We start from the raw sequence: 13236 nt of genomic DNA on the forward strand, positions 1-13236 counted from the left end.
TATTTATTTTAATATTTTAATTTTAATAAAATATTATTTAAAAAGTAAAATCAACCGAGTCGGTTTGGGTCTTAGTCGGCCGATTCTCCATCCGAAACCGATATTAACAACATAGCTCCAAAGCTGTGCTTGCTCAGGCACATTGCACAACCACAATATTTATGTGGATTTTCTATGAAAATTGCCGCTGAAGCCAACGAAGCAAATAAATCAATGAGCTTTGGTGCTTAAATTACCCTACAATCGAGAGAGAGAGAGAGAGAGAGAGAGAGAGAGAGAGAATGGTGGCAAGGAAGCTCCTGGTAAGGCACAACGATGCCCAATTCGACATCGATTACGACACGGAGGACGGCCTCGAAGTATAAGACGCCCATCTCTCTCTCTCTCTCCGTCTTTCATGGTTTACTGACAGCATTTTGTTTGTTGGTAGGTGTTGAAGTACCAGCTCTTCTCATTGACGCTGGTTCCACCAGAAGAGCAGAAGGTTTCTCCCTCCCTTCTTTCTCTCTCTCTGGTTGTCCTTTCTCTTTCTTCTCACCTAATTCGATCGACCAACATCCCCAGTTACTGATTTCGCTGCGCAATTGTGCAGTTTGTTGGTGCCAACAATCAGGCAATCGGAGGCGATGAAGATCTTCACACGGTGTCGGAACTCCAGCTGGTGTCGATCGCTGAGGGCGGCGGCGACGATCCTGCGGTCGTTGTTGGCTCATCATTGGAGAAATCCGACGAGGAATTGGCCAGGATACTGCAGGCAGGTTAATGTTTCCCTAGGATTTGTTTCCTTCACTCGCAATTGTTGATGCATTGTTTCCTTTTCTTTCTTATCCCTTTCTCTTCCGATGACGAACTGGGGCTGCTTCGGGAGCAGGCTGAGGAGGACGCCCTCTTCTTCCAGCAGTACCACAACGACCAGGACAGGGTGAAATTCGACCAGAGGATCCGTCCGTACATCTCTCAAGTTCTCATGGTGAGCACAGTATCCTCAGTTACTGGTCTCAAAGCATTTTAGCAATAATGGCTGACCGGGGATAGAATCCAGAAGTCAAGCCCGTAGGCACTGTGCTGCCTCTTGCACAATAAACGCTGGTCATTTCGAAAAACACGAACTTACTTTCAGTAAATATTATCAATCGCTTGAATTTCTCATGAATTTGGAAAAAGTGAAAAAATTAAGATGCGACCATGATACCTTTTGGATATGTCAGGATCTTAAGGTAAACCTTTTGGATTTTTATTTTCTTTATTTTATTCGAAAATTCACCAAGTTTTCTGAAATTATTATCCAAATAACAAAATTTTGGAAATTTTGTCAGGTACCAAGAGAATGTTGAATGATGTTTGTGACATTGCTTTAGTAACGCTTGTGTCAGGATAATTCCTGATTTGCTTAAAATAAATGATTAAATGGTTGCCTACTGTAAGAAAATGATACTGTATACCTGAAATAGAACTTGCAACAGAGCCACCATTTGGGTGCTGTGGTGCAAAATTTTGTGACATTTTTAAAATTGGTGATAAATATTGGGAACTTTTTATGCAAGTCCTATAATTTTTTTTGAAGTTGCACATAATTGGAGAGCTGGACTCTAGCATGCAACAGCAAGGTCTTTACTGTTTCTCCTTTATTGTAATACTAACAAGAAGACAACTAGCAATAGATCCTTAAGAATTAAACTTGCGTTGTTGTGTTGCAGCTTGTACGCAAGATGGATCATTTTTTGAATTAAGAAAAAAACTGTTGGAGTTTGTGGGGGAAAAGCTGATATTCCTTTACACATGGCAGAAAAATGTCAAGACTTGCTTTTCATAGCAATTCTTTCACAAACTCATTTTCCATGCATATTGTTTCTAAGCAGATCCATGTTGAACTGTTGTGATTTCTCTATCCTGGTCATTGATTGATTGCATCTGTCAATTGATAAGAGAGGCAGTAGCAAATTGAGGAAATACTTTACCAAAGGCTAGGAGATAATGGTGGGAACACAATTATTTGATTTATGGGCAGTGAGTTACATTTGTGTCTACTGTTTTATTTTGTGGATTGTATGATGATCATGCTTCCTGGTCACTAGGTGCCCAAGACCTTGACATGCTGGGATAAGATTATCTATGAGGGCTCGATCAGTGAGCCAAATAGCTTCATGGTTGGGCTGTGACCTATCTAGTCAAAGGCTTTAGTCCACCTGGTGGGCCCCTAAAATGCCTAGTCGGAGACTTGGGGGACTAGTCAGCCTAGTCCGGACTCTGAAAAACAACAACAACAACAACTACGCCTTCATCCCAAAACAATTGGGGTCGGCGATATGAACCAAAAAAGAAAATCATTCTGGGTCTTCCACATGAATCCTTCTCCTCCAATCATTTCTTTAATGTATGTATACATTTATCCGGACTCTGAAAAATAAAACAATAAAAAAATAAATTAGAATAAATTCTGAAAAATAATACAAAACACATATTCAACATAATTCATGAAGCTAAACAACTGCAAAAAATCACATAATTCATGAATGAAATTAAAAAAATCAAAACCTAATTGCATGTATTATCACTCAAATACACATGTGCATAACATGTATACATACATTAAAGAAATCAAATCAAACATGTATTCCTAGTTCCTATGCATGAATCACATGATATATATATATATATATATATATATATATATATCCAGAAACAGAGACAAGGGGGAAGAGAGAGGACACAAAAGAAGAAGAAAAAGGAGAGAGAGAGAGAGAGAGAGAGAGAGAGAGAGAGAGAGAGAGAGAGAGAGAGAGAGAGAGAGAGACTTGGGCACCCAGACACAATTTTGACTATATAGTCTGTGACTCAAAATAGAGAACCTAGTAACTATCTATCAAATGTATTAAATGATGATGCAAGCATTTCTACGATCTTCTTTGGGGAAGGGTATACCTCTACAAGATTTTTTTTTTCATTTTTTCACTCTTTTATCTATATTTTTTCTTTATAGTTGTTGGTGATCATATACTAGCACTTGAATTCATGTAGTATGAAGACCGAGCTCGCCAGGAGGCAGCAAGAAAGACTGTGCCCGTGGATGAACTTGAGGAGAAGGCGTTAGTATCACTAGCCAAGGTACTTTCTTATGACTGCTTTGATCCTAGATGAACTTGAGGAGAAGGCGCTAGTATCACTAGTCAATTTACTTTTCTATGATTGCTTTGATCCTAAATATGTATTATGCTTTCTATTTGCATGTATTTTATGTTTTGAATTCCCTTTGCAATTTTGAAACTTGATATTTTAATTGTTCTATGTTAAGCATAAAAAACTGCATCAGTTGTTTTCATCATTGACAACTTTTCCATCTTGGGATAGCCTTTTCATCTGCTGAGACAAACTGTGGGGTCTGCTTGGTCCTATTTCCCTCTTCAATACTATCCAATGCTAAATTGTTTTGCCATGCTTTATGTTTCTTCATGCCCAACGACACTATATTTCTCCAGTACTTTTTTGATCTTCTACAAGATCTACTTTCCCTTTCTCTTATACATATCAATCCACATTCTTCCATGTGTCTTTTTAGGTTCTCATAATCACATCATATGGTTGATTTTTTCTTTTATTGGGATATGATCCTTTTTTTCTTTTGCCTTTTAGCCATCGTTGCACCTTTCCTGATTACTTATATACTTATTTTTATCTTATGGAAACGTCAATTTGTTGTTGGTAAGGTACAACAATCATGGGCTTATCAATGATTCACCTCTCTTGCTTTTGCTATTATCAATGCCTTCCCTCAATTATACTGGGTAGATAAAAATAAAATTTTGAAAAATATTTTCATTTTTATTCTAGTTCTGGGAGAAACAGGCTAATCTGGTAATATTATTGTTCCCACATCGTGATATTATATTGATAAGCCAAAATACTAGTGGAACCTCCCTAAGGACATGTTTGCTTTGGTCACAAGTGAGAAAGTAGAAGTTAAGAAAGTAGAAATTGTGATTGTGGATCACAAGGTCAACTTTATGATCCATCGTCACAAGATTCAAGGCAAAAAGAGGCAAAAACAATCACAACTGGAAATTATAATCACAACTTTTACTTTTTCATGTTCCACTAACCTTGAGAAAATATCGTGATTCTGATTACAATCACAGGATCCAAAAATCACAGGTCATTACAAACATGCCCTAAATATGAAGTTTTTTTCCCACTTTTTAAGCACTAAAAGTTTTGATATGTTGAAAATACCAGTGACATTTGTGATAGTGTCTTTGAAGTTTGAATAGCTCATGAAATCTCTATCACACGGGCATAAACATCTCTTTGAAAGAAAGTTGTCAGTTAGTTTCCAACATTACAAATTTGTGAAAATTTAAGAGGCAAGTCATCTCATTCCTGTTAAGGGCTCATCTTGGTTATGCTTCCTATTCTATTTCCTTTCTTCTCTCATTTCTACTTGTATGACAGTCCCAACATTGTAAATCAGGAACGCGTCACCAGAAATTGAATGAGGAAGAATAGAGATAGGAAAAGAAGAGAGCTGCAACAATGTCTTCACACCCCATTTGTGGGTCGTGGGTTCCTTTTAATATAAACATGTAATACAATAATGCTCCTAAGTGGGTAGTACAAGACCTCTTACATGAGAGGGGCAAAACAGGAAAAACAATATACACGTTATATAATTACGTTAGTCTGAATCCATATCCAAAGTCACGTCTCAATAGCCTACCTCAAGTTGTGCATGGTGGGTATCATGGACAACTTTCTCTTCAAGTGCCAAAATCTCTGCTTACTTAGCCCCTTTGCGAACAGATCGACCACTTGATCTTGGGTCCCAACAAACTGAGATGATCTCACCACTTTTTACCTTGCTTCTGATGAAATGCTGATCTATTTATATATGTTTGGTTCTTCCATGTTGGATTGGATTAAATGAGATCTTAATCGTGCTTTGATTATCACAAAACAATATAGAAGATGGCATCTTTTGATTTAGATCAAACAATAAGTATCATATCTAAGTCACCTCTGAGGAAGCAACAACCATGGATCGATATTTAGCCTCATTTCTAGAATGAGCCACCACCTTTTGTTTGTTGCTGCTCTAAGAAACAAGATTTTTGCCAATAAAAACACAATACCTAGAGACTGATCTCCTTTCATCGAGGTTCCTTGCCCAATCTGCATTTGAAAAGGCCATCACTGTTATCATGTCCTCACTATTGTCCTTTTTCTGATAATGAAGCCTATCTCCAAGCGTATCTTTCATATATCGAAGTATCCTCTTAACTGATTCAACATGACTTGTTCGTGGACAATGCATAAATTGTGAAACTTGATTCACTGCATAAACAACATCAGGGCGAGTGAAGGTGAGATATTGGAGCATATCCACTATGCTCTTATATCTTATAGGATCATCATAAATTTCTCCTTCATCACAACCAAGTTTCTGCTGCAATACACTTGAAGTTAGCAATGGCTTACAATCCTCCATTCTAGCTTTGTTGAGTAGATCAATGGTGTACTTGTGTTGAGTCAGTGTTAATACATCTTTTCTCCTATCAACTTCTACACCTCAGAGGTATTTAAGATCTCCTAGGTCCTTCATTTTAAATCTTCAACTCAACACTTCCTTGATCTTATTAATATGCTATTAAGAGTCCCTTGCAACTATGATATCAGCAACATAGATTAGCAACACAATTATCCATCCCGGACCTTTATAGATAAAAAGAGAGTTATCCATATGGGATCTGCAGAAGCCATGTTTTTGAATTTTGAGTGAAAAGCCTTCAAACCAAGATCAGGATGCTTGTTTTAGACCATATGCACCCTGTTTAGCTTACACATGATTGATGGGATCCCTTTCATTATACCCTTGTAGTTGTTCCATGTACACTTCTTCCTTGAGGTCTACATGCAAGAAAGCATTTTTGACATCTAACTGACTCAAGAACTAGCCATGATCAACAACTAGAGAGAGAATAGCTCGAATAATCCTCATTTTCACTACTCGACTAAAAGTTTCTTCATAGTCTAGTTCATGTTCTTGAGTGAACCCCATCACAACCAACCTTGTTTTATATCTTTCTATGTTGTTATCTAGTTTGTATTTGATTTTAAACACCCACTTTGATCCAACAACATTATTTTCCACATGCCTTTCTACAATAACCTAAGTCTTGCATGCATGTAATGCTTGCATTTCTTCATTCATGGATTCAACCCATTTGTTGGATTTTGCAACTTGATTGTAAGACAAGGGGTTCTTCTTGTCTAGAAATGGTAGTAAAAAAATGATTGATGCTCAACACTAAAACTCTCATAGCTTACCCACTGATCAATAGGATGTCGCACTCTTCTAGATCTCACTTTTTGGACAGTTTGATCATTCTGTAATTCAATGGTTTCTTGCTCCATAACATTTTCTGCACTATTTTTTATTATTCTGCGACTGTATACGATACCTTTGAATTTACCATCTACTGAATCTGAACTGCCAATTTGTTGCTCGATAATAGGCTGCTCCTCTACTTTGTCTCCTGAATCGGCAAACTCACGATTAACTTGATCAATTTCATCAGACTCTATGACCGGTTCCATGGGAAACAAACTGTCACTCATCCAAGGCCGGTATAATTGATTTGACTGCAATTTCCCATGTTCGAACTTGCTGTCCTTGTAATCAAAATTCAGTTCATCAAAGGTAAAATTAAGAAAAGGGGAAAAACAAATGGTTCAACCACGTTATTAGGCAGCCCCAACAACTTGATAGGCTGACCAAAATCTAATCTGATAAATATTAGGCCAAGTTTTGGCTTGGTTTTTAACATGTTCGGGAAAAAAAAACTGTTAATTCAATAAACCTATAGATTCACCTCAATACTAAGTGCTACTAGCTCCTAGTCACTCCCACTTTCTAATGAAGTTTTATGATTACATATTTTTTCAATCTCACTTATCCTTCTTAGTTCCTTATACTTTTACAAGCTTAAAATCATTTCTTTATACTGTTTTTGGTTTTTTTTTCTCACTTGAAGCTCAATATTGCCTCCCCCTCAAACCATCTAGCAACATCGCACTTCGCATTTTGAAAGACAGTTCCACCTATTGATAGTTTATCACCATACTCTAATGTGTTTTTTAAACCAAACACTTTCATTGGCAACATATTAATTATATGAACTCTTGTATGAAATGCTTCAATCTAGAGGGACAAAGGAACTTGCCCTTCATGCATCATGGCAAGAGCACTGTCCACTATATGCCTATGTTTTTTCTCAGCAAATCCATTTTGCCGAGGTGTTCAGGGACAAAACACTCTCCGATTGACTCCATTCTCTTTAAGATATTCAATAAAGTCATTTGAATAGTACTCACCCCCACCATCACACTGAAAATTAAGGATAAACAAGAAAAACTGATTACGAATCAAAGCATGAAAGTTTTTAAAGATTTTAAAAACTTCATATTTGTGCTTTATAAAATATATCCAAGTGTACCAGGAGTAATTGTCAATGAAAGTAACATAATATCAACTCCCCGAGGAAGATGAGTTAGGAGCCGGTCCCCATACATCATAATGGACGATTTCAAATAATTTAGAAACTCTTTTATTCATGAAAGTAAAAGGTAATACATGACTTTTTGACACTTGACAACTTGGACAAATTTTATTGCTAGACTCCTGACTCAGACTTGACTTTGAAACCAGACAACTAGAAACAAGCTTTTCAACAAAAGCTTTATTACAATGTGCTAGGTGACTATGCCAAACTCTAGTCTAACTTTACTCTGACTCATTCACGAAACAAGAAGAAAAAGAGCTTCTAGATTTTTCAGCGGGCTTGTTCTAAATACTAAGAGACAGATTTTCCTTGAAGAGATATATATTTTCTTGTCTTTCTCCTTCAGTGAACGTCCTCTTCATGTGAAGATCCTTCACATAAATAAAAAGAATAAAAACGATGCAAGAGTTGGTATCATTAACAAGTTTAGAATAATAAGCAAGGTTCTTTTTTATATTAGGAGCAAGAAAGACATTAGATAAAGACTAGAATTAGACATGGGAATGTGAACTTTTCCAATGTGTGTGATGGGATGACAAGTGCCATCTCCAATGATAACTCTATCCCTACCAAAGTAAGGAGTCAAGTTCTTAAACTTACCTTCATCATCGGTAATATGTTTCGCTGGCTCTGAGTCCACATACCAGACTCCCTGATCATTTTGTTTCAGATTTAGCCTTGCAAGGGAAACCAATAAAAGCTGCTTATCCATTGGTAACTATTTTGTTTCTGATCCCCCTAATTTGCCTGCAACATTCTTCACCGATGAATTGGATTCACTAGTATACCTTGGGTCATCTTTAAACCAACATTTCACTTTAACATGACTCGGTTTCTTGCCGATAAAACATGTGGGGATTTTCCAGCCTTGATAGGGGATACAAAGAGTGTTGGGAAGATGAAGCAGCCTACGACCTCCGTGGTTTCCTCCTCATCTCCATCCGGGTCATTATGGCTATCTGCTGAGTCTTCCTCGGTTTTCTCATCTTTCTCTCCCACACTGTGTTTCTGACATGAGTACATTATGGTTATCTGCTGCAGTTGATGAGCTTTTTGATAGACCTATCAATTCATTTCAAATTGAAGGAGTTTGGGACGTAAGGCTTCGAACGTGGGCAACTCATCAAAACAAGACAGTGGTGTAGAGTACATTATATTCAGGCCCGAGTCCATTGAGAGCTTGTTGCACCTTGTCTTTATCAGAGATCTTACAACCGACCATGACAAGTTGATCCATTATTTCTTTCATCTTATTGAGGTACTCTATGATTGACAAAGAACCCTTTTTAAGATTAAAAAACTCTTTATTTAATAACATGATCTTGGCCTCCAAAACTGAGTATGTCTGCACAAACCTCTCCCAATAGTTCCATGGTTGTGCAGTTATCAGGAATACTCACTAAGACCTCCTGTGACAGGGTAGATGTGATATAAGCAACAAGTGCTTGATCACATTTCATCCAGGACACATACTTTGAATTCTGAACATGAACTGTAGCAATAGGTGTTAAATTATCTAATCAAACTTGTAATTTCGCATATATATTTTATATATATAAGGTAATACATATACATATATATAATATATGTATATGTATTTACCAATTATATATATAAAATATATATATTCCTAGTAAGGGTAGTTTAGGAATTTTACACATTCTTTTTCGAGAATATGCTTTTGTATTTACTTTTCTTTTCTTTTTCTTTATTCCTTTTTATTTTTCGCATTTAATGCTTGTACTTGCATTGGGAGGGGCCCAACCCACTAGTCGTTGGACCCCTCTAACGGTCACATTTGTGACCGTTGGAGGGGCTCCAACGACTATGTGGAGCCCCTCCCAAGGCCTCCTCCAAGCCCTATATATATGGGCAGCTCCTCTTGTATTTTCTTAAGGGATTTGGGATTATAGCCCAACCTCTTTAGTGTTTATGAAACTTATGGGTGCAAGTGCACATTTGTGATTCGGTGTGTTGTGCTTGTTGTGCACAAGTGTTCTTGGGTGTGTATGTTCACACATTTATTCTTAAGGTTATTGCGTTATCGACTAAAGTATCTTGTTGAAGATACTTTCACATGGTATCAGAGCCTCGTTGAAGAAAAAGAATTGCGATTCGCCTCCTCTTGCATTCCTCAAAAAGCGTGCCTTCAAGTTTTTTGAAATCAAAGGGGATCACCTTCTTCGAGCAATATTTTAGGAGCCTCTCTTGTCAAGAAAGACGCGAAAAGTAATTAAGGTACGTACTATCCCTTGCATTCTTTCCTCTCTAATGGGCGAAAAAGACTCCCATTTCTCCCTTGGGTTTCAGCTTAATGGCTCAAACTATCATGTTTGGGCCGGTAATATGGAAGCCCATATTAAAGGAAATGGGCTTTGGGGTTACGTTCATGGATCCATACCGGAACCGGAACCCAAAATTACTATTATTGAAGGAGCGGATATTAAGATCCTTGAAGGGGATGAAAGACAAAAGGCTCTTGAAGAGTATTCTAAGAAACATGATGATTGGGAAATGAAGAACTTCAAGATCTTATCTTGGATGTTTTCATCCGTTGAGACCAAGATAAACGCCAATATCATCAAATTTAAAAGGGCCTCCGAAGCTTGGGTATATCTTGAGAAAATGTACACCTCAAGAGATCTATCCCACAAGTACTTTCTCCAAAAGAGGGCTTTGACTCTCCAACAAAATGACATGACCTTTCGGGAGTACTTTGCCGAATTATCCTCTATTTGGGACGAGCTTGCAATCCTTGAACCTAAATGGAGTGGTGAGGCAATCGAATTAAGGCACAAACAACTTGAAGAAGACCGATTCTTTAATTTTTTGAATGGCCTTAGACCCGAATTTGAACAAGTTCGGTCCTCTCTTCTCTCCGTCTTCACATCCCCCTCACTTGAAGATGTTATCACCAAGCTAAGTGGTGAAGAAACCCGTATGGGGATTGGCAAAAATAATCCTAGCATTCTTGTTACTTCCTCTACTCAAGAAGATGGTGAAATGGCTAATGCCGTGTCAAGACCGGGAAATAACATGAGGACCTATAGACCTCCTCATTTCAAGAATCAAGGTCAAGGAGGAAATGATCGGTATGGTAAAAGAGACTATAGCAAAGTGACTTGCTATCATTGTAAAGAACCCGGACATATCAAACCTTTGTGTCCTAAATGGAAGAAATTGATTGCAACGGCTATGGCATCTCAAGTTGAAGAACGACCTTCCTCATCAAGTGAGTCTTTTTCTCTTCAACAAATCGTAGAAGCTTTACAACCTCTTCTCAAGGGAGGCACTTCCGGAGCCGCTATGTCATCCCCTTCCCCTGGTAAGACATCTTGGCTTTTAGATTCCGGGGCATCCTTTCACATGACCCCTAGCTATTGCTCTCTTTCAAACTTTTCTAAAAACTCTTTTCCATCCTTTGTATCAACCGCGGACGGAACATCTCTTGAGATTAAAGGAATAGGGAATTTTGAAAAACAAGACTTCTTTGTTCCAAAAATTCGTTTTATCCCAAACCTTAACCTAAATCTTCTTTCCGTTTCCCAACTCTCGGACCATGGTTGCGATATAAAATTTTCTTCTAATAAGTGTTGGATACATGATCGCCAGGAGATTGATTGGGGAAGACTCTAGAAGAGGAGACCTCTACTACGTTGATTTTCTTCAAGTTCCCAAGAGTCAATTTTGCAACGTCGTCCAAAACAAAGATATTCATGTATGGCATAAGAGATTGGGTCATCCCAATATAGTTAAAATCTCCTATTTGCCTTTTGTTAAACATCTTTGTAAAAGTGATTTTTTGTGTAATGAATGCATTCTTGGGAAAATGAAATGTTTGCCTTTTCCTCAAAGATCCATGTTTACGACAAAACCATTTGAAATTGTCCATTCCGATGTATGGGGACCGACTCCGGTAATGTCAAAAGGAGGATTTTCATATTATGTGATCTTTGTGGATGACTATACTAGGTTTTGTTGGATCTATTTCCTTAAACATAAACATGAAGTTTTTTCAACCTTTAAAAATTTTCACATGATGATTTCAAATCAATTCAATGGATGTTTGAAAATCTTTAGGTCTGACTCTGGAGGAGAATACCTCTCAAATGAATTTAAGAGTTATCTTGAAAATTTTGGTATTCTTCATAAAAAATCTTGTCCGAAAACCCCTCAACAAAATGGGTTAGCCGAACGAAAGCACAGGCACATCATTGAAACAACTAGGACTTTGCTCATTTCTCAAAACATTACAAAAAATCTTTGGGCTGAGGCAGCCCTTACTTCTGTCTATCTCATAAACCGACTCCCATAGAAAAATTTAAACAAAATTTCCCCTTTTGAAAAACTGTATGATAAGGAACCTGATTATAGCAGGTTAAGGGTCTTTGGGTGTAAATGTTTTGTTCTCACTGATAAGAATGACAAACTTTCTCCTAAAGCCATTCCTTGTGCCTTTCTTGGCTATTCTGAAACCCAAAAAGGGTTTCGTTGTTATGATATCAAAAGTGATAAATTGTATGTTTCCAGAAACGTAAGTTTTTTGGAAAATATTAGTGGATTTGAACGTTGTGACCCCCATAATGAAAATATGGATTATTCTTTTTTATTTGATTTACTAAACAAGGACGATGACACTAGTGATAATAAGTCAGATCAAAGTAACCCAAATGAATTTGAAACTGAGGAAAACATCTCCTTACCACCTTCGTCACATCAACCTATTGAATTACCTAGAGACCCTATCACCTACTCTCATAGAGATCAAAACAACTTTAGGAGTGCTCTTGACAGATATAATGATGCCAATTCCAGTACCTCTCAGAATGAAGTGATTCCTCGTAGAACTGAGAGAAGTAGAAGGCCTCCTTCTAGGTTCATTTCCTATGACTCTTTTTCACCAAGATATAGAGCCTGCCTTAGTGCCATCCACTCTTATACCGAACCTAGAAATTTTGAAGAAGCACGAAAGTCTCCTGAATGGATTAATGCCATGGACAATGAACTTGAGGCCCTAAGAAGAGCCAAAACCTAGAAATTTCAAAATCTTCCTGAAGGCAAGAAAACAATAGGGTGCCGATGGGTTTTCAAAGTAAAAACTAAAAGTGATGGATCCCTTGAAAGGTATAAAGCTCGCTTGGTTGCAAAAGGATATAGTCAAGAATATGGTATTGACTATGAAGAAACTTTTGCTCCTGTAGCTTGTATGGTCACCGTTCGATGTCTTATAACCGTTGTCTCTATCAACAAATGAAACATCTATCAAATGGATGTGAAAAATGTCTTTTTAAATGGCGACTTAAGCGAAGAAGTTTACATGGATGCTCCTCCTAGAATGAAGACTCCTAAGGGAAAGGTGCTTCGTCTTCAGAAAGCACTCTATGGCCTAAAACAAGCCCCCAAGGCTTGGTATGATAGATTTAACTCTGTTATGATTGAAAATGGTTTTTCCTCTTGCTTTACTGACACTGCTCTATTTGTTAGAAAATCCAATGCTGGGATTGTAATTTTACTTCTGTATGTTGATGACATGCTCATCACTGGGAGTGATTCTAACGGGATTAAGAGTATAAAATCTATCTTAAAAGATAAATTTGAAATGTCTGACTTGGGTTTTCTAACTTATTTTTTGGGAATTGAAGTAGCATACTCTCTTAGAGGATATTTCTTATCTCAAACTAAG

The 13236-nt window shown here is 37.4% G+C and overlaps 1 protein-coding gene across 2 annotated transcripts in view; it reads left to right on the top strand.

Annotated features, from left to right (window-relative positions):
- Positions 1-189: 189 nt before the first annotated feature.
- PNG1 (peptide-N-glycanase 1) overlaps positions 190-13236 on the top strand; it is a 98681-nt gene continuing 85634 nt past the window's right edge. The window contains exons 1-5 of one of the 2 annotated variants that reach the window (XM_090013650.1): positions 190-359; positions 431-484; positions 593-754; positions 872-970; positions 3019-3105. In XM_090013650.1, the coding sequence (XP_089869776.1) occupies positions 282-359; positions 431-484; positions 593-754; positions 872-970; positions 3019-3105 (480 nt within the window). In that variant the 5' untranslated portion in view covers positions 190-281. The remainder of the gene's footprint in view (positions 360-430; positions 485-592; positions 755-871; positions 971-3018; positions 3106-13236) is intronic. The other variant, XM_090013651.1, reaches the window with a different exon arrangement.

This window comes from Nuphar pumila, chromosome 7 (genome assembly GCF_984573655.1).
Source record: "Nuphar pumila chromosome 7, dmNupPumi1.hap1.1, whole genome shotgun sequence".
In the NCBI taxonomy this organism is placed as follows: domain Eukaryota; kingdom Viridiplantae; phylum Streptophyta; class Magnoliopsida; order Nymphaeales; family Nymphaeaceae; genus Nuphar; species Nuphar pumila.